Here is an 18,331-nt window from a genome sequence, read left to right as displayed (position 1 = left end):
TTTACAAGCGTGCGAGAGCAGTAGAAACTGGCTATATCCGGTAGGACACATGTTTAGAGCGTAGTTATCCCACTTGTGTCCCGAAGTTTAACAGCGTTACTTCGCCGCAGGAATACAATTATACTGCGGGCCTGTGCAACCCACCTCTAGTTATACGCGCGTCATCTCTGTGCAGAAGAATTTTCGAAAAACGACGAGGCGAATAAAAAAAAAAAAATTCTTCAGTACAGAATCAAGCCTAATCAACAAGTAAACCGAGCTTCAAAGTCTCGATATACCCCGCAAGCGCAAGTTTAACCAATCCGCCCAATTCCTCCAAGAGACTATATATAGACTCCGCGAATCAAAAGAAAAAAGATAGCCAAAGCGGCTTGTTCCTCTCGAGTATCGCGTGTGTAACACAGAAAGCTAGGATTACGAGCTTCTTTCGGTTCGCTCTTTGATAAGTACCGATCGTATACATCGATCGATCGGCAAATGATAAGCCTGAACTCTGCGACGTCGCGCTAGAAATCCGTGGAGCATCAGCGTCGTGCCGTTATGAAATATGCAGGGCGTTCGGTCTCCGGCAGCCTGGAAAATCGTCATCCCCGGCTATATTACACTTACAGCTTTCTGCGGACGCTCCGATGGCACGTGACTCCAGAAGCTATTTCCTGCAGCTGCAGCCAACCGGCGTTATACACACTCGTATCTATATATATATATATATATATATATACACACGCGTCAACAACTTCTTTTTCAGAAACGCGCGCGCGCGAGAATGTCTCCCGAGATTTTAACGGATAAATATGGAAATTCGCGCGAGTAGATTAATCGCGCCGAAACTTGGTGGATAATCGAATTTTCGTATATAACACGACGATGATAACACCTATACTGTTACACACATACATAATCGCCTGCGTCAAGAAAGTCGTTCAAGTTCACGCAAACTATATCGCTGCGCGATTTATACATTTGAATAGGTTAAAATTATCAATCAGCGCGTATAACGCGTGTTGTAGTTTGTCGTGTGCTGTACTAAAGCTAATCACTGAAACGGGCATGAGGAATGAAAAATTTCTTTAAACAAAATACACATCCCACGCCAGGATCGAATAAAATCGTCGAAAACAATCGAATCACTGCCCAAACGCCTGCAGCAGCAATTCCGCGCCGACGAAGTTCACGGCTTAATGAAACTTGCTCAAGTGGTTTACGAACCGTGATGAAACACGTACATGTAGACCTTCCTCCTCCTCCTCCACCTATACTAACTAAGTGTATAGGCAAACGAACTAAAAATCTTCGAGTATACAGCAGCCATATCCCCATAAGCTACTCTGTCTTCAGCATATGTAAAAGCATCAAGTAGTACAGTAGCCCGAGCTTACGGTCGCGCGCAAGCCGCGTACCGGCCTTGTATGCGAAAGGTAAATTCTAAATATAAACTGCGTCAGGGCCTCGACGCGCACACTCCCTATACGTGTCCGCGTGTGCTGTGTACACCTATACCTATATACGGGGGGGGGGGGGCAAAACTACCCGCTTAGCCGGTATCGATTCCTACAGCACAGAGAGAAAGATGCTGTGCTGCGCGTTGTATACGCTTTCTCTCGAAAGACATGACACACACACACACACACACAGAGCGGCTTTTTAACAGCGCGCACGGCTCTCGTAAATACACAACGGGCGGGCTTCCTCGGGACGAGGGATTTTTATTAATTTTTCTGGTGATTCGAGGGCTCTTATCGCGCCGAGAGCTCTGATTTATATCCGGCTCCTGCGTCTCGCCAGTTATAGAGGGATTTATTTTCGGTAAACATTGAAAAGGGCTGCGCTAAGGAGCTCGAGGAGGAGTTTCGAAATAGTCGAACGGTTTGATTAAAAGTGTTCGACTTTATGGTAATTTGAATTTATTACACTATACGAGCAGTAAGGCTACAGGTTACGTCGCTCGCTAATTGTTTAACGGTTATTTCATTTCGTATTCTTGGCGCGAAAGCTTCGCGCAGCTCTGTGCGTGATGAAGATGAGCCGTAAAGTATACATAAGAATAGCAGCTTTACGACTTACGGCGGATCGTTAAGAGTTTTCTTCGTTAGTATCATCGCTTTGTTTAGCGGGTATCAAGCTGCCACCGCGGCATACATCACCTTCGCTACTATATATATATATATATATATATATATATGTGTGTGTGTGTGTGTGTGTGTGTGTGTGTGTGTGTGTGTGTGTGTGAATTTAAGTATATCTCTCGAAATGGAGAATTAAAAGCGAGTTTCGCGTTAATTCCTCAGAAGCTTCAACTCTAACCGATACGACTCCCGTAACTGATTTATGTAAGTTTTCCCATTTAAGCCGCTCTACACGTTATACGCTCGTGCACAGACTTGTGTTGAATCTGATGAAAATGCCACGAATTAATCGATTCTCTTACATACACATTCACACGAAAAATCGCGCATATCGAACCGCCTCATAACAGCTACTCCCTATTCCAGAAACATTTTCGACTCTACAATGTATAACACAATCTCACCGAATGTAAACACGCGCAGCCCGTATAAAAACGACGCGATCAATAAACATACATCGCCCGACGCTTTATTATCATTATTAGCATACTTATAAGCACCAGACAAAAAAAGCGATCAGTATTCAAAGCCAACGACACTGACGAAACATTTCCTTCGTGCAGCAGAGCTCTCGCGTCGATAAAGCGCCGGTTATAAAGCTACCGATTAAAAAAAAAAAAAAAAAAAAAAATAATAATAATAATAAAGTGTAAATACTTCGGCTCGACGTATGAATCACTGTTTCGCAGTGATTAATAAACAACTGCACACGCAGCGCCGATATTATCGCATCGCCGGCTGCTGCTGTAGACGAGAAATAGATTAGGCCGATCGGCCGACATTAGCCGATTAAGCACGAGCTCGCTTTTTTGCATTATACACACTGGGATGGATGTACATTGGAGCATCGCGGGGAGAGGCGCGAGCGATGAGCCGAGATAAAAAAAAAAAAAAAAGAGCCAAGCGGCCGCTGCTCTTCGTTAATATAATATCTACGATGTAGTGGTAGTGGAGGGGACGTTTTATCTATATACACTCGTGCGCTTTCTCTCCTATACATGTGTATGTGTGAGAAGCGTGTTTACGCGCTGTCGTCTCTCTCTCTCTCTCTCTCGTCGGATGAGTCAGTAACGAGTTTTTCTTCGCTTATGAATTGATAAGTGGGATATTGATTTTTTCGGCCGTACAGAGCAGAGGTGAAAGTATTAGATTTCGAATATTTGGACGTGGAGAATATTTTTCGAGTTTTTATATATTCTGTAACGTATTTTCGCTGAAACATTTGAAACGTGTTGGAACGTGATTCGTGAAATATTCATAAAGTATAATACTCACCGATAACGGCCCAGGTAGAACATTCCTCGAGATAAGCATTAGAGTGTTGTTGCTATCTCTCGGCCACGAGCGCGAAAAAGGTAGTAGTAGCGCACGATCGCCGTCACGAGATTCGCCGAATTTTCTTCGATCGAACGTGTACATCGTTCGGTGCGTATAAGCTTACAAGTTGTTCAGTATTCGGCAGACACTTGTTTCAACAATCCCGCGGAGCATTTGCTGCGTTAGATAGAGCAGAAAGGTCTGTGTGGATAGCCGAATTGTAGAAAAAAGTGAGTTAAAATATTTACACTAAATGTAAGCCTCGTGATAGTTACCTTGGAGAACTCGATGAGCACGTGATCGAAGAGGCTTGGGAAGAAATTATCCAGAATCGAGTGCGAAAACCAGTCCGGCGTGCGGAACATCCTTTCATAATTCCCGCCACGCAGCGACGCACTGCCTCGTGAAAGTTACTAGACGTCTGGGGGATTGTTTCATCAGCTCAGTGCTGCCAACGTAAACTCGTTTTCAGTCTATATATACTGCGCGCTTCCAAATGAAGCGATAACGCTATCGATAGTTGAAATTATCGCCAATAATTGAAGCTTAATTCGAATTGTTGAAAGAAAAAAATTATCGCCAGAGTTATCGTGGCGGAGGAAAAAATGATTTACGTAACGCCGCGGCTGGTGGGACGAAAATCCATTTAAATATGGCGCCCCTCCCGATGATTCATAAATCAATGGGGACTTTGTCGGACGATGTTCGATGAGCGAATATAAACGCGCAGCGCGAGACGAATACGTGTATATATATATATATATATATATATATATATATATATATATATATATATAACACAACAACATCAGCCAGCAGCGAAGTTTATAATTATAAGAAGAGGAAAGAGGGAAAAAAGAAGACTCGGGGGATTAGTCAGACTATACTCGTATGTACAGCGTACGGCTGATAGTATATACAAGCGATGATCGTAAGTAGTAAAGTTGAAGGAGAGTCGACGTGCTGCTTATATATCCTACAACTGGATGGCACGCGTTAAGTGTTGATAAGTGACTGTCAATTGAACGGATTTATTCGACGTATAATCTGCCTTACGTGGTAAGCGAGTCCGGCGGCTTCGCGCGCGCGTAAGGTGTCTCTGCGTATTTTTGAGAGCAGCGTTCGTAGAACCGGTCGATATGAGTTAGTTAACAGACAGCGCGGATGTTGTTGCTCTGGCGTTCAGCAAACCTTCTGGAGAGGATGACATTCGATGAATCTCTATCCTGAGCTTGGATCACTGTGCCCGCAGACATGGAAGATGAGCACGCAGTCAGGGAAGCCAATAAGATTTGTGGTGTCTGCGGAGACCGAGCACTTGGCTACAATTTCAATGCAGTCTCCTGCGAGAGCTGCAAGGCCTTCTTTAGACGCAATGCCCTTAAAAACAAGGTACTCCTTATGCTTGTATACCCTTGGTGAGAGGCTTTTGTGATAATGCAAGTTTCACAACCGTTGTTATGCATTGAATTAGTCACTGGTTTTATAACTATTATTGTGCAGCTAGATATGTGTGTTTTTTGAGATCCAGATATATTCTCTGTAAACCGCAGAGTCAAGAACTTCTTCGCTACTTTGTTGCTATTATCGCTCGAGCCGTGTTATTTTTTCTGCTAATAATCTTAAGATATTTTCTCCAGTTAACTGTTAAGATTTATGATTTTATCTCCACTGATATTGACGGTAACAAATGATGACTTTTTGTTTCAGGATTTTCGCTGTCCCTTCAGTGAAAATTGCAGTATAACACCAGTGACCCGACGCTTTTGCCAAAAATGTAGATTAGATAAATGCTTCAGTATCGGTATGCGAAAAGAGTATATCATGTCTGAGGAAGATAAAGTCTTGAAACGGCAAAAAATTGAACAAAATCGAGCCAAGAAGAGACCAGGCTCTGACACTCGAAAGGGGACAAAACTGAAAAGAGAAAGCATAGACGATTCTAATTTCGACGATAACTCTACCTCTATTCCTTCTGTAGCTTCAGTTGCTTCTGTCATGTCAGAGTCATATTTTTGGGAGTCTGATAAGAAATACACCGACCTTGATGCAAACAAACAACCCACAGTGGATAGCATGAGTCCTGTAACAGCTGCTAGTGTACCAAGTCCTTCAAGTCCACCGGAAAATTGCGACATTGCTGGAAGTAAGACCTTAGAAATGTTAAAAGATTCATCACACACTTCTGTTCCAAACTTTGTAAAATATAGTCAGCCTAGTTCGTACAATTCAAGTGATTCAAATGTTGAAAAGGATCAATCTAGTCGAGTGAACGAATGCATCACAGCTAATTCTAATAATAATAATTTCGAGCCAGAGAAGGAGCAGCAAGTACAACCAACAAAATGTAATGCAAATATTGCTACGTTAAAAAAGCTTGACAAAAAGTATCCAGAATCCATTGGATCTCCAAATTCACCAAAATGTTCAAGATTCGAAAGTAATTTACCAAATTACTCAACGTTCAAGCAATCGGCTGCTGAACAGAGTCCATACATGCCATATGCAGAGTGTTCAACATCTGCAAAATCTGTTGAATTTTGTACAAATCAAGTTGCTTCAATTGTGCCACAATCAAATATGGAAGAAGCTATCATGTGCCAGAAATCTAAGGAGCCTAGCTCAAAGGGCTCTAATTTGGCTTCTAAAGTGATGCAAGATCCTGGATTACTTGCTAAATTAGTAAGCAATCCAAGTATTGTTGCAAAAATCATTCAAGATCAAAATATAATTGCCAAATTTATCACAGACCCAGAAATCATGGGCAAGTTAGCTTCTGATCCTCAGATCTCCCAATTTATCGAAGAAAAACTTGGATCGTCCGGTGTTCATGAAGGATCAGAAATCATATCTCATGAGAAGGGTACAACAGGAGATCTTGATAACAATGGAATTTCTAATAATATCATAAAAAATATATTAGAAGCTGGCCCAAGTCAAGTGGAAAATCCAATTTTAACAAATTTAATTAACAACCGGTGTACGACAGAAGAACATCAAGATCAAAATAGCGATAACAACATACCGAATGAATGGAATAATACTAGTGAGGATGTTACTAAAGACGTTCTACAAGATGTACAAAGGTACATCCAAAATAACGATTTATAATTCATTTTACATAAACAGCAAATATTAATCAAATCATGTTCAACTTTCAGAATACCCATAGCTGCCAACTCAATCGAATCAATATTATGTGAAGCTATAAAATTAGAGTTTTCTGCCTATTCAACTCTAGGAGGTAATCAAAATAGCAGAGAATTGAATGATGCTGAGAGGGCTAAGTTAAATGAGCTTATAGTAGCAAATAAGGCACTACTAGCACCACTCGACGACGACATCACAAACTTGGTCGGTGAAGAATGTAGATTTAAGGTAGGCTTCGTTTATTGGCATAACGAATGATTTTTTATTTCGGTCTGTCAATAATGTTCGTTCTTCTATTCTATTTTAAAGGGCAATTCTGGTCTATCGGATCCCATGCTGTTGGACGTCATTAATTTGACGGCGATAGCTATTCGAAGACTGATTAAAATGTCGAAAAAAATCAACGCTTTTAAAAACATGTGTCAAGAGGATCAACTTGCCTTACTAAAAGGAGGCTGTACCGAAATGATGATATTAAGATCAGCGATCAATTATGATCCTGACAAAGATATTTGGAAAATTCCACATAGTCAAGACAGAATGTCTAAAATTAAAGTGGACGTTCTTAAAGAAGCTAAAGGCAATCTTTATGCTGAACACTCGAGATTCGTAAGGACATTTGATCCACGCTGGCGAGACGAAAATATTATCTTGATATTGAGTGCAATAGCACTTTTTTCGCCTGATAGACCCAGAGTTGTACATAGCGACGTTATCAAACTCGAACAAGTAAGATTGTTATATTTTATGCACTAGGAATGTTGAATACCTATCTTACAAAAGAAATCTAATCGAATGATTATTTTTGTTTCAGAACTCTTACTATTATTTATTACGGCGATATTTGGAGAGCATATACCCTGGATGCGAAGCGAAATCCACGTTTCTTAAATTAATACAGAAGATTTCAGAATTGCATAGACTCAACGACGAAGTGGTTGGCGTATATTTGAACGTTAATCCATCCAGCGTAGAACCGCTATTGATTGAAATATTCGATTTAAAACATTAAGGCGATTTAGTTGTTCGCTTTAACCAACTTTGATTGTCAAAAGTCTATTTATTATCTGCGATGCAGAAAGTGGTACAACAGTTTTTACGGTACTATCATTCACTTGCAAGAGCTATTAGCATCAAAGAGTAGGAACTCACTTCTACTTGACAAATTACTATCTATTACACCTATTACATCAATTTGATTTTTAGAACACGATATTGCATATCTATAAATAGATTTTAATTTATGTTATTAGTTTATTACACAGGTATTTTTGTATAGAATGTATTACCTAGTTGTTGAAAGTAATTTACGAAAAGTTACATTTGAAAATTATGTTTTTTTATACATAGACGCAGTTAGCATTGCAACCTTTTTTTGCTATATAATATGTATAAAAAATTACTCATGTACCTAATCCATTTTTGAGAAAAAGAAGACGTTACGAAGGTTTAATGTTAATGTATTATAAGAATTTTATTCTAACTAGAGGTTTAAAAAATGCTCGGGCACACGCATTTGGCCGGGTTAGATTCAAGAAATCAACTTGCAATTGAATCGTAGCTTTATTTTTTTAAAAGAGTAAAAATGATCTAGCTACCTAATTGTAAATTTTGAATATATGATGTAAATTTATCGATTAAAACTAACAATCATTGTTGAATATTGCATGTAAGCATACCTGCGAAATTCTACCCAAAAAAACTTCTAAATAACCACGCTTATAAGGTCAGTTTATTCTGCTTCAATGTTACGATCTTCTTGAAGTTATGACATCGATACTGTAGGTATGCTTGTGAAAACATATTGTACACAAACATATTGTGATAAAGCAATAAAATCTATTTTTTTCATAAATCTATGGAATCTTCGTACCTCAAATTTCATTGCTGTCAGAGTTTTCATCGATGTCTGACGGCACGAAAAAGCCAAATAAGATTACCAGCATTACCGCCGTAAAAGACATGGACAAGCAAAATAATATTACGGAAATCACAAACAAACAGAAATAAACAACACCCTTTATGAAGCCACAAATAATCGAAAGAGTCCAGTCTACCGCATATTTAATTAAACTAACGATTCCGAACATTTCTTCTCAAACCACGAGTGTAAGGTTATTATTACTTGTTAATTTTGACATGTTTTGAACGCGATGTATTTTGCTGAGAGGGTAAAAATGGAGAAAGAGGAGTAGGCATTTGTTTTGCATATTAATATATTCAACTTAAAAACAAAAACAGATGAAAAATCAGGTAAACACATTCATATATAGTAACTATATGGTATATATAATTTTAATCAGAGTTCTCAACTCTAAAATACAACATAAGAGACTCGTTTCAACAAGCACTTTACAAATCAAAAAAATTTTCCTCGTTTTCCTCGAGAACTTTACCAGAAAATTCTCGCACGTTATATAAAAATATTTTCATTTATCTTTCTTTTTCCTTCCATCATCACTCGAAATAATAGTCTTGTACAGATCAGATTTATTTCTTTATGTACATCTGATGCTTTTCATCGGAATACACACTGCATTGCTACAAAGTTTCTATTTGTTCTAACATATCCAAGATTGCAAAGGCACTTTCTAAATGGTGTATTTTCTCAGCGCAAAGCACAATTTTCCAAACCCAACTCTTACGGAAAGCAAGTGTCTATTGTTCTGGTAAAAATTTCGCGGTCTAAAAAAATCTTCTTAATCATATACATAACTTGTCGAATTTTGATTCGAACGCGGCCGTCAGCGCGCCAGTATAACCGCAACATTATACAACAACGAATAATTTCTCCGCGCCTACTTGCAAACAACTAACGAAATTTTACAAAAAAGAAGACGATAAATTCTCGACTAATTTGGCGACATTAAAAGCTAGCTAGATCTAAACTTCGAAAACGACGACAATACAAGTCGAGCTCGCTCCTCTTTAGAAAGTGTCCGCTCGCAAGCTCGGTTATTCTATTAATCATACTTATAATAAATACGATAATGAGCATCTCAACGGACTCGATCTCTTCTCTCTCCCCGCCTATACACATAACGCGATTATCTGATCTCGATGCTCTGCTCGATGTTGCTCTTGTATCCAGCCGTAGCGGTCGGTGTCGTCGAGACGCCGTTGTCGCAGGTAGCCATGAGTTTATAGACGTATCCCGTGCTGGTGGCCGGCGGCAGATTGTCGCGCTTGTAGTGGTAGAACTTCTCTGTGTTAGTCTGGAATGTCTTGTTCATGGATTTGCAATTGAGCTTGTCTGCGGCGATATAGCAGGCTCCTAGAGCTGCGGAGGTGGTTAGTCGCAGAAGTGTGAGCTCGTCGACTACGCCGCTCCTGTGGATCTCGTCGATGAAGCCCGACTTGAGGAACTCCCACGACTTCCATACCGAACCCACGCAGATCACCTTCACGCCGCCCTTTTCCAGTTTCAGATCCTGAAATTTTATTCAACAGAGGGTAACGTTAATGTTGGAGGACAAAAATAGATGCACTGCTATCGTCGAGCTAATAACGACTCGCAAACATATGGTTTTGATGTTTGCACATTAGATAGTGTATTTTTTAAACGACGTCTAATCATAAAGTCAACGTGAAAATACACAGGAATGGAAAAATTCCGCCATTCACAAATGACCGAAAATAAACAAATATCGTACATTGTGCGCCTTGTTGTAAACGGCGTCGATGTGTTTGGCGAGCGTAACGCCAGCTTCACGGAAAAGCTCAAGACACAGAGGATCTCCCCTCTCGCAGCCGAGGGCCAGCTCCTTCGTGAACATGGCGAACTTGCACTTGTTGAAGTTGGCATAGATGTGGGGTAACAAGCTCTGCTGGTCGGTGATGTCGAAGTACTGCTTCATGGCAGGCCAGACGTACGATATCGGCTGTGGTGACCTCGACAGACCGTCCAGGTCGTCGAAGACGTACTTGCAAGCTCGGTGTGCCAGCCAGTAAGCTGAAAAATTTGAAAAATCGTCAACTCGTTTATACCAGAGCCTGTAAAAAATAACTTGTCGTTTTCGGATGTTATCGGTGTGACGAAATGTTGTATCGCCGGCGCGGCTTCTTATAGCATCAGCAGAAATGTTACAACAGACATTTTTTCGCAGCAAAACAAGCCGGGCGTGTGTGCGATCTTTGTGCATCGATTAATTTTTGCTCCAATTTTGTCGCACGTACGCGTAAATTGTTACAATTATTCTCAATCTCTCATGATCGTGTGCGATTCATATCTTATTATCTCAGCTACGTATTACACGTTTTCTAGCGGTTGAATAAAAATCAACGTGACGTCACTCACTGCAGCGTACAAGGCGTTATCTGCCCGGAAGAGACGATCCTCCGACCGAACGATATTAATGAAATAATTGAAAATAAGAGCCGTATAAATAATCGATAGTTATTCGAAGAAAAAATAATAGCCAACAAGGTGAGCCGTGTCGCCGCTCGAAGTGTATCGGATTACCACCGCTGCTCTGTTGATTACTCCTCGTCTTTTCATACATAAAACGGGATCGTTGCGTAACGCTATAATGAAAAATTAAAAAAATTAAAAAAATTTTTAAAAATCATCTCAAACTCACCACTGCCCTCGTCGCCCATCATGTGACCCCAACCACCGCAGCCATAAGTCTTGCCGTCTGGATTGATGAGAAGAGCATTACTACCCGTGCCGGAGATGAGTACGATTCCGCCGTTGGATACACCTGTCCTCACACTTCCAATAGTGTCCGAGCCGACGGTGTAGTCTCGCGAGGCTGTAGGATAGAGCCGATGAAGCGTCTCGGCCAACAGTCTGTTGCTCTTCTCCTCCTCGCAGCCGCTCAAGTTCAGACCCTGAAACGGCCCTGATTATTGTAGCCATGATTATTTATGGGATGTATGCGGGTCGCGCGTGATTTTAGGGACGGCTTATGGTGTACGTGCTCCTCGTGCGTGTACTAGATATATAGGTCAATGTCGGGAAACGAGGACGGAGAGCCGTTAAGTGTGTTCGAAGGGCAAAGGTGTACGAAAAGTTCGTTACGATGTGGGCTTGAAAGCTGTAATGCATAGCAGCGGCACCTTCGTTTCTCGATTGATAAAATGAGGTATTTCAGTGCGTATAAGTGAAAGGTATACCGACGATTCTTATCTCTGTATTTATCATCTAACAATTTCCTTGCGGCTCTTCTCGAGAGAAAAATATAAAATTGTATATGATTCTGGCTCGACTATAATAACGTACTGATGAAACGCGTATAGCGATATCACGAGGATGCCGTATTAATGTTTTCACAATTGAAATATCAGCGACGGCCAGCGATGATTATGGCCAATTAAGCTATAAAAAGAAAGACACGCATAGACGTGAACTTTTGAAGACCATGTGTCGCGTGACGATCTTTCTCGCGTCGAACGACGCACGTGATTGCTTGTATATATATATATATATATATATCTGTATATTTTCACGAGCGCAAGAAGGAAATGATGATTTATGACACTTTAATGCCACTTGCGCGGAGGAATTTTCTTCGCCGCGGTATATACGATTGCTTCGTTGCATCGTTTCTGCTTTTAGACGTCGCAGCCTTGTTAACGGCTCGCAATCACATTTGAATTTATTCATTCGCGAGATGGGTTCGGATTTCAAAAATTCAGCGAGCAGTTTGGCATTTTGATGAAAAATTCGATGCAGATAAGATATAATCGTCGCGTAATAAATCCAGCACATCACGTCAGTTCGACGAACGATTTACTGCAATGCCATTTACGCATTCTATCCTCGTAAGTGCAACGAATTAAGAAATAGGACTCGAACCCACTCTGTATTTCCTGTACAAAAAGAACGTGCGAATATCGATTTTTGAAAGTGGAATCCTTCGAGGCACTTTAATCGGAGCTTTGATTGAAAGTGCACGCCGACATAGACTCTGGAAATTTTACAGAAAAGATGGATGATTGCCTTGTTTCCATCGGCATAATAAATTGCGTTGTCCGCGGCTATATATACTCGGTGCACTTAAACGAAAATTATGACCTGCTCGGCAAGGTCGATCGGATAAAAATGAAAGCTCTCTCTTGCTTGCGAGTGTAGGCTCCGAGAGATGAAATTGAATTTCTTCCGGGTTGAAGAATGAAGGACATAAGTTTCTTACTCTCCAGCCAACATCGGTACAGTGAAATGCTGAGCAGCGAGCGTATTCGTCAATTGAAATGCTTATCGAATGCCTGGAATGCTTGATGAAGGATTACAATCGATTTATCAATTCTAGCGCACATGACAGCGCTGTAAAACGAGACTCAACTCGAAAGGCGAAAAAAGAATTCCTCTTAAAAATTGTCAACTCGACTTATTATCGCGCGATGTCTAAAAATAAACTCGTCTGCGAATCACAGATGTATTTCAAAGTTCTCGACGCTAATAAATTAGGTGCTTGACCTATTTTTTTTTTTTTATCAGGACGCAGCATCTCCGAGAAGATGGTTTTGAATTAAGAGTGTCACAATTCACCAAGTCGAAATCGGTCAATGTATACTTACAACAATATCATACGGCACTGTATCCGGAATTCCAAGCTCCAGCTTCGACCTCACGATCATGTCATTGATCCTGGCGACCGTATCCTCCAAGCCCAGTACCTGTAACATCATGGACATACGTTAAATTTAATATTAGTGTCGCGCGCTATGTATAGTTAAAAAAAAGTAACGACGCCGAACGCGCTACTCTCCGCGACTAGTCTTCTTCGCTATATCCTCACGTCGTCATTATATTGATTGGATAGATCTGACCGCATCGACTCCAATTGTACGGGGGCGATTGCGTAACTGCGCACTCCGCCACACACAGAGCAGTGGCAGAGAAAGCGAGAGGCCGGCTGCACTATAAACTAGCTATCGCGCGAGCGACACATAATAAAGCGCAGTTAACTCTCGTAAATGCTCCCTCGAGCGCGACGAGCAAGCTTGCGGCATCTCGGCGAGCTTTCAAAGCTTGCCCTCGAATGCCAATCGTGTCCCTTTTCACGCGCGATTTTCCGCTAGGTATAGCGCGCACGAGACAATGGCCAGAAAGAGAGATAAGCGGCGGGACGAGATCGCGCGACTTCGGAGCTCTGATTAAAGTTTTTAGTGCTTTTTATTGACTGATACTATTCGTGGGATGATACCGCGATATGGATGGGGTGAGCGGTTAATTTATGAGAGGATTACATCTCTTTGTCTTGTGGATTTACGTAACTTGGAGCTACAGTGGCTCAGGTTGGAAGAGCTATGCAATTACTCGACTGAATGGGCACAACACCTCTAGTCTATTTTTGAAAATAATTGCACGAGCGGTTTAGAAGCAGATTCGTGTATCCTTTTTCTCTTTTTCTGCTTCGTTGCGATTAATTTATCTGCTACTATGAGACGAGTATAAGAGGATTGCATCAGAGGATTTATTAATAATTAATTTTCTGAATGATATGCTGATTTCGACCGTTGCCCAACGTTCTGGGAACTTTATTAGCTTTCAATATTTCTAAAATGGCGAGAACGGCTAAAGTCGTTGGAGTAGCGCGCTGCATTTGGAAAACAAAAAAGACCGAGACAAAAGCGTTTCTTTTTTTCCGGCTCGTATATACGCTTATGCAGTCGCGAGATCGAGTGATGGCGCAGTTGCGGTCAATCGTTAACTCTTCGTACGTCGCGCTTGGAAAATAATGTACGACACTTTACCCAGTGATTCGTATGAGGACCTCTAACTTCGGTTAATTTCTTGCCCCTTCCATCGACCACGTACAGCGTCGAGTGCGTGCCTCCTCTGAAAAGTTGAAAGAAAATCATTTTTTATTTATCGAACTCTTGTTAATGGTTATCAAGATTATTTGCTTATGAATGTACGGATTTGAATAATATTTTTTATTTATGACAGACACTGGGCTCATCAATCAAGATCAAGAATAATTATACCGGCCTAAGCCATGCAAATAAGCTCCTGTGATTTCCGCGAAAGATGATCGATCAACGATGACGCTTTGCGCTTTGATAAGATGGCATTGTTATTTTTACTGCATATATTATGATCAATGCATTCAATAAAAAGGTTCAAACTGAGAACGATGGCTAAACGTACTCCGATAACAGGTTCAAACTACGTTATAGCCGAGTGTACGATAAATTCTTGATTCGTAATACTAAACGAGGTTGAAGACCCTCGTACACAAGTGTGTCGTCACTCAGATTACGTTCCAATTGCATTAAACGCAGCCCTAATTATAAGTTATTGATTAGTTTAACGACTCTCGATGCATGTCACACACATATAATGTAATATTTCCTCATTGTCTCGAGCAACGTTACATGCATACTATATACGGCTCAAGAGGCTATAACACGATTTTAACTTGGAAATAATAATGCTGTTGATCTCAATACCGCGCGGTTCAAACGATCTCGCTATAACTTTTAACGAATTTCTTTATATCAGTCAAGTGCTTTTAATTGACAAGTGAAGGAATCGCGAGTGTGCTGCTTGAGAAAGATTCATCACACTCTCCCCCCGAGAGATGAAAGAGTGAAAAACTATTTCACATGCAGAAAAAAGTGACTCACTTAATAGTCTTGCGGAGAAGCTTTTTATCGTCTACATATGCTCGTTTATTAGATAAAACAAAGTATAAACAATCTTAGAGCCGAGCGCGAGAAATTATTTCACACGCGCGCACGTTTACGATGTTATATCGAGCTATTATTCTTTCACGCTTGAAAAATTCCGAGCAAAGAGCAAAATATATATATATATATAGTTTCCGTCCGTGAATCTACGGCAATATAGACTCTTCTATCAAACATCGTACGACCGATAACGACATGAAACAGCAGCGTTTTTAGCGGAAAATTCGGTATATTACCTCAACGAAATATAATTACCCGTCGTGTGATCGATAGCTTATCGCGCGAATTTCAGACGCAGGCGTTTCTCTTGTCTGCGCGCCGCGAGATAAGCAATTCGCCTGACTTTTATATTCGACGAGATTAAATCGTCTGCTCGATTACGCCGGATTAAGGACCATATTATATACAATTGCGCTGCCATTGAAATAGCTCTCTTTTTCGGCATATAAGGCACTCGATAAAACTCACCCTTCGAGTCCTCCGATTCTGATGTGCTCCGGATCCTTGTCCAGACACTCCGTTGAGACGGTCGCCTGATGGCCGTTGGTCCTCTCCATTTTCAAGGCTCTGTGTGTGTGTGTGTGTGTGCTGTGCGTCTCAGAATCCGAATTTCATCGATCTGTCGGAGGAACAAACGGTTTTACAATGTACACGCCGTCTATACACTTTCACTGTAGCGATCATACACACACAGATCGGCGCACCCGCCTGTAGACGCAATACAACTATGCAACGAGAGAAAAGAAACGCGGAGGTGAATGACATCGCTCGACTCCGCGCGCAAAGTGTATATATATATATACAGACGTAACTATATATATATATATAGACGTAGATATATAGAAATAAAACGCGTAGAGGCTGGAGATAAAAAATTTTCAGGGCCAGTCGGTTTCGCTACCCGATTCCGGATCTGGGTAGAATGTCGTTCTCTGCACTGCTATATATACATATAGCTATATACATTGTATTTTTAAATACACTCGCGCGATTCGCTGACCATACGGTATTACAGCGTCGTCGCGGCTCTGTCGCGGTGTAAACATTCCGAAGTATGTACGAACAGGCAGAGATGATTCCACGTGTGTAAGTGATGAGGAGTTTGTTACATCTGATACGGGATAGTGTCATGTCGTTACGTCAGTTTCACACGAATTTGGAAACGGCGTGAATTAATGAGAGTAGAGCCTAGAGTGTATAGAGTTACGCAACGGTTTCAAAATTTCTTCACGATTTTTTTTTTTTTTTATTGCATACACGAGGTCTTTCACGCTATCTCGTACGCAGGCTTATCACCGCCCTGTCAGTGGGGGCGCGCGGAAAACTCTGTTACATCGAAAAATTATATTATACGACCATGATAATAAGCTCGACGGCTCGAGAGGTTGCGTAAATTATCACTGCTGCTCGCAGAGTGTATCAGAGCGTCACCCCTTGCTCCGAATTCGAGAAAGTAAACAAAACTTGGATGTGTACTAGCTGTGTGTGTGTAGGAGAATCATTATTAGGGAGGTGATAACCTTGCGCTACATTTATACGCGTGTATCGGAGAGAATTGTCGAATTGCTGTATGACGTTCGTTGTTTGATGTATGTATGCAAATATAGAGAAAATCGGCGCTCGTCGCATTTTTGGAATTAAGAGGTTCCAAAGACGCGGAGATAATGATTGTATGGCGCGAAATTTACGACTGATAAAGAAGATCATATGAGAGTGTGTAATTCATGTAGAAACGAAATTCTGGAGCGAAACGAGCGGAACCAACAGGTGCGAGAAAATGTACGAGAAATTTCTTATCAAAGTTGATTTACGATAATGAGCCTCAAATATAGCACCAGACGAAAAAAAAAATCTTATTTAAACTCTCCGCACGTGCCTACGCAGCTCTCTAACGATAATTATTCCTCGCGGCATAATATTCTAGTCATCGGCGTATACGAAATTCAGCTATATTCCAGTATCAGCATACACTATTGAAATTCCATTCGAATCCATATTCCGTCCAAGTTAAACACATCCCATCAGCTGCATATAAACTAACTCCCGAAAAAAGAAGATACAAGTCTTCGGCTCCAACTCGTTAGCATAAAGTAAACACACTGCGCGCATTCCATCGCGGCGGGAAAAGCCGTGTCACGGAAGGCTCCCCTCTCACTTTTTCGTGCACCTGTGTGGTATATTATAGAAAGGAACGCGAGCGCAGTCGATTTATGCCTCTGGGCTGTAAAGGAGAAAAAAATCCAAAAAACAGCCGGGCATCTCATTAGAAAGGGAGAGCCGAGAGGTTTCTCCGACGTGAAATGAGACTACGAATCGCGGAAGCGAACGTTGAAAATTATCAACGATTATAACCTACCAGTAGACGTCCAAGAGATGCAGCAACAGAAGTAGGAAGCGCCGATAGGGTGACTGCTGCAGCTGTTGCGCGCGTCCTGAATCCCACACGTAAACACTACTTTGCAGCAGGTTATATACCTCGGCGTATTATAACCTCAGATAGGCGGATAGAGAGAGAAGAGAGAAGAAGACGGCTCGTCGCCGCGACAACAGAGCGATTATCGCTGCACACACGTGTCGCTGCTGTCCAGAGGCGTACGGCGACGTTTCCCGTTCGAGCTTCACTTGTTCACTGAGTTCACTGCCAGCGGACGATCCTTAACTGCCATCAGTCTGTGCCCCGCGAGTCACACATACACACACACACGCGCGCGCAAGCGCAAGCTCTCCCTCTACTCGACTCCTCGAAACCCTCTCTTTCTCTCTCTTTCTACGCTCACGCGCAGTTGTGTGTGTATATATACATATGTATACATCGAGACTGCGCTGTGCGCTCAAGTGCGAGGTTACACGGTGGTAGGCTCGTCGTTCCTCACGATATATGTAATACCTGCGGTAATGCTCGCGATTTTTTCCTCCAGCGATGTGTGCGGGGTATAAAATACAGCGGGAGCGATAGACACGTCACACATGTGCACAATAGGCGTGTGAGAGAGAGAATCGTATTATCGCGCGGCGTAGGAGAGCTTTTGCGCGATTGCGCGCTTTCGTTCGAGGCCGGAGCATTGACGTATGTAGGCTCGATAATGGTGCGGATGTTC

The 18,331-nt window shown here is 41.5% G+C and overlaps 3 protein-coding genes across 5 annotated transcripts in view; 1 reads left to right on the top strand and 2 right to left on the bottom strand.

Annotated features, from left to right (window-relative positions):
• Nucleotides 1-8,721, bottom strand: part of LOC100122885 — an 82,148-nt gene extending 73,427 nt beyond the window's left edge. For both annotated transcript variants that reach the window (XM_031920774.2, XM_031920775.2), the window contains exons 1-3: nt 8,467-8,721; nt 3,719-3,891; nt 3,402-3,644 (exon numbers count right to left, since the gene is read on the bottom strand). Coding sequence is in view for 1 of the 2 variants with exons in the window: in XM_031920775.2 (XP_031776635.1) it covers nt 3,402-3,424 (23 nt within the window). In the remaining variant the exon portion in view is untranslated. The remainder of the gene's footprint in view (nt 1-3,401; nt 3,645-3,718; nt 3,892-8,466) is intronic.
• On the top strand, nt 4,227-8,451 carry LOC100122853 (nuclear hormone receptor HR96). The gene is made up of 5 exons (XM_001606408.6): nt 4,227-4,835; nt 5,154-6,529; nt 6,605-6,821; nt 6,903-7,322; nt 7,408-8,451. Exons 1-5 carry the CDS (start codon nt 4,698-4,700, stop codon nt 7,603-7,605), a joined length of 2,349 nt encoding a protein of 782 aa, XP_001606458.1. The 5' UTR covers nt 4,227-4,697; the 3' UTR covers nt 7,606-8,451.
• A 140-nt stretch (nt 8,722-8,861) lies between the features above and the next one.
• On the bottom strand, nt 8,862-18,266 carry LOC100122843 (N-acetyl-D-glucosamine kinase). 2 transcript variants are annotated; one of them, XM_001606399.6, is made up of 7 exons: nt 17,590-18,266; nt 15,702-15,852; nt 14,295-14,379; nt 13,116-13,214; nt 11,174-11,426; nt 10,247-10,545; nt 8,862-10,024 (listed from the first exon to the last, which is right to left on the bottom strand). In XM_001606399.6, exons 2-7 carry the CDS (start codon nt 15,788-15,790, stop codon nt 9,641-9,643), a joined length of 1,209 nt encoding a protein of 402 aa, XP_001606449.1. In that variant the 5' UTR covers nt 15,791-15,852; nt 17,590-18,266; the 3' UTR covers nt 8,862-9,640. The 2 variants fall into 2 exon arrangements, with proteins under 2 accessions (XP_001606449.1, XP_032451910.1); XM_032596019.1 differs by lacking the exons at nt 14,295-14,379; nt 15,702-15,852 and having other exon boundaries at nt 17,590-18,043.
• Nucleotides 18,267-18,331: the final 65 nt, after the last annotated feature.

The sequence above is a fragment of the Nasonia vitripennis genome, chromosome 1 (assembly GCF_009193385.2).
Source record: "Nasonia vitripennis strain AsymCx chromosome 1, Nvit_psr_1.1, whole genome shotgun sequence".
NCBI lineage: Eukaryota > Metazoa > Arthropoda > Insecta > Hymenoptera > Pteromalidae > Nasonia > Nasonia vitripennis.
The sequence above is the reverse complement of the archived record's forward strand: the minus strand, read 5'-3'. Positions and strand labels throughout refer to the sequence as shown.

Excerpts from the sequence above, each read along its gene's own strand:
- LOC100122853 (XM_001606408.6), top strand. The coding sequence starts at position 4,698 with ATGGAAGATGAGCACGCAGTCAGGGAAGCCAATAAGATTTGTGGTGTC. Across the intron at positions 4,836-5,153 it reads GCAATGCCCTTAAAAACAAG|GATTTTCGCTGTCCCTTCAG; the intron begins GTACTCCTTATG and ends TTTTTGTTTCAG. Across the intron at positions 7,323-7,407 it reads ACGTTATCAAACTCGAACAA|AACTCTTACTATTATTTATT; the intron begins GTAAGATTGTTA and ends TTTTTGTTTCAG.
- LOC100122843 (XM_001606399.6), bottom strand. The coding sequence starts at position 15,790 with ATGGAGAGGACCAACGGCCATCAGGCGACCGTCTCAACGGAGTGTCTG. Across the intron at positions 13,215-14,294 it reads GTCCTCATACGAATCACTGG|GTACTGGGCTTGGAGGATAC; the intron begins GTAAAGTGTCGT and ends ATGATGTTACAG. Across the intron at positions 10,546-11,173 it reads GATGGGCGACGAGGGCAGTG|CTTACTGGCTGGCACACCGA; the intron begins GTGAGTTTGAGA and ends CAAATTTTTCAG.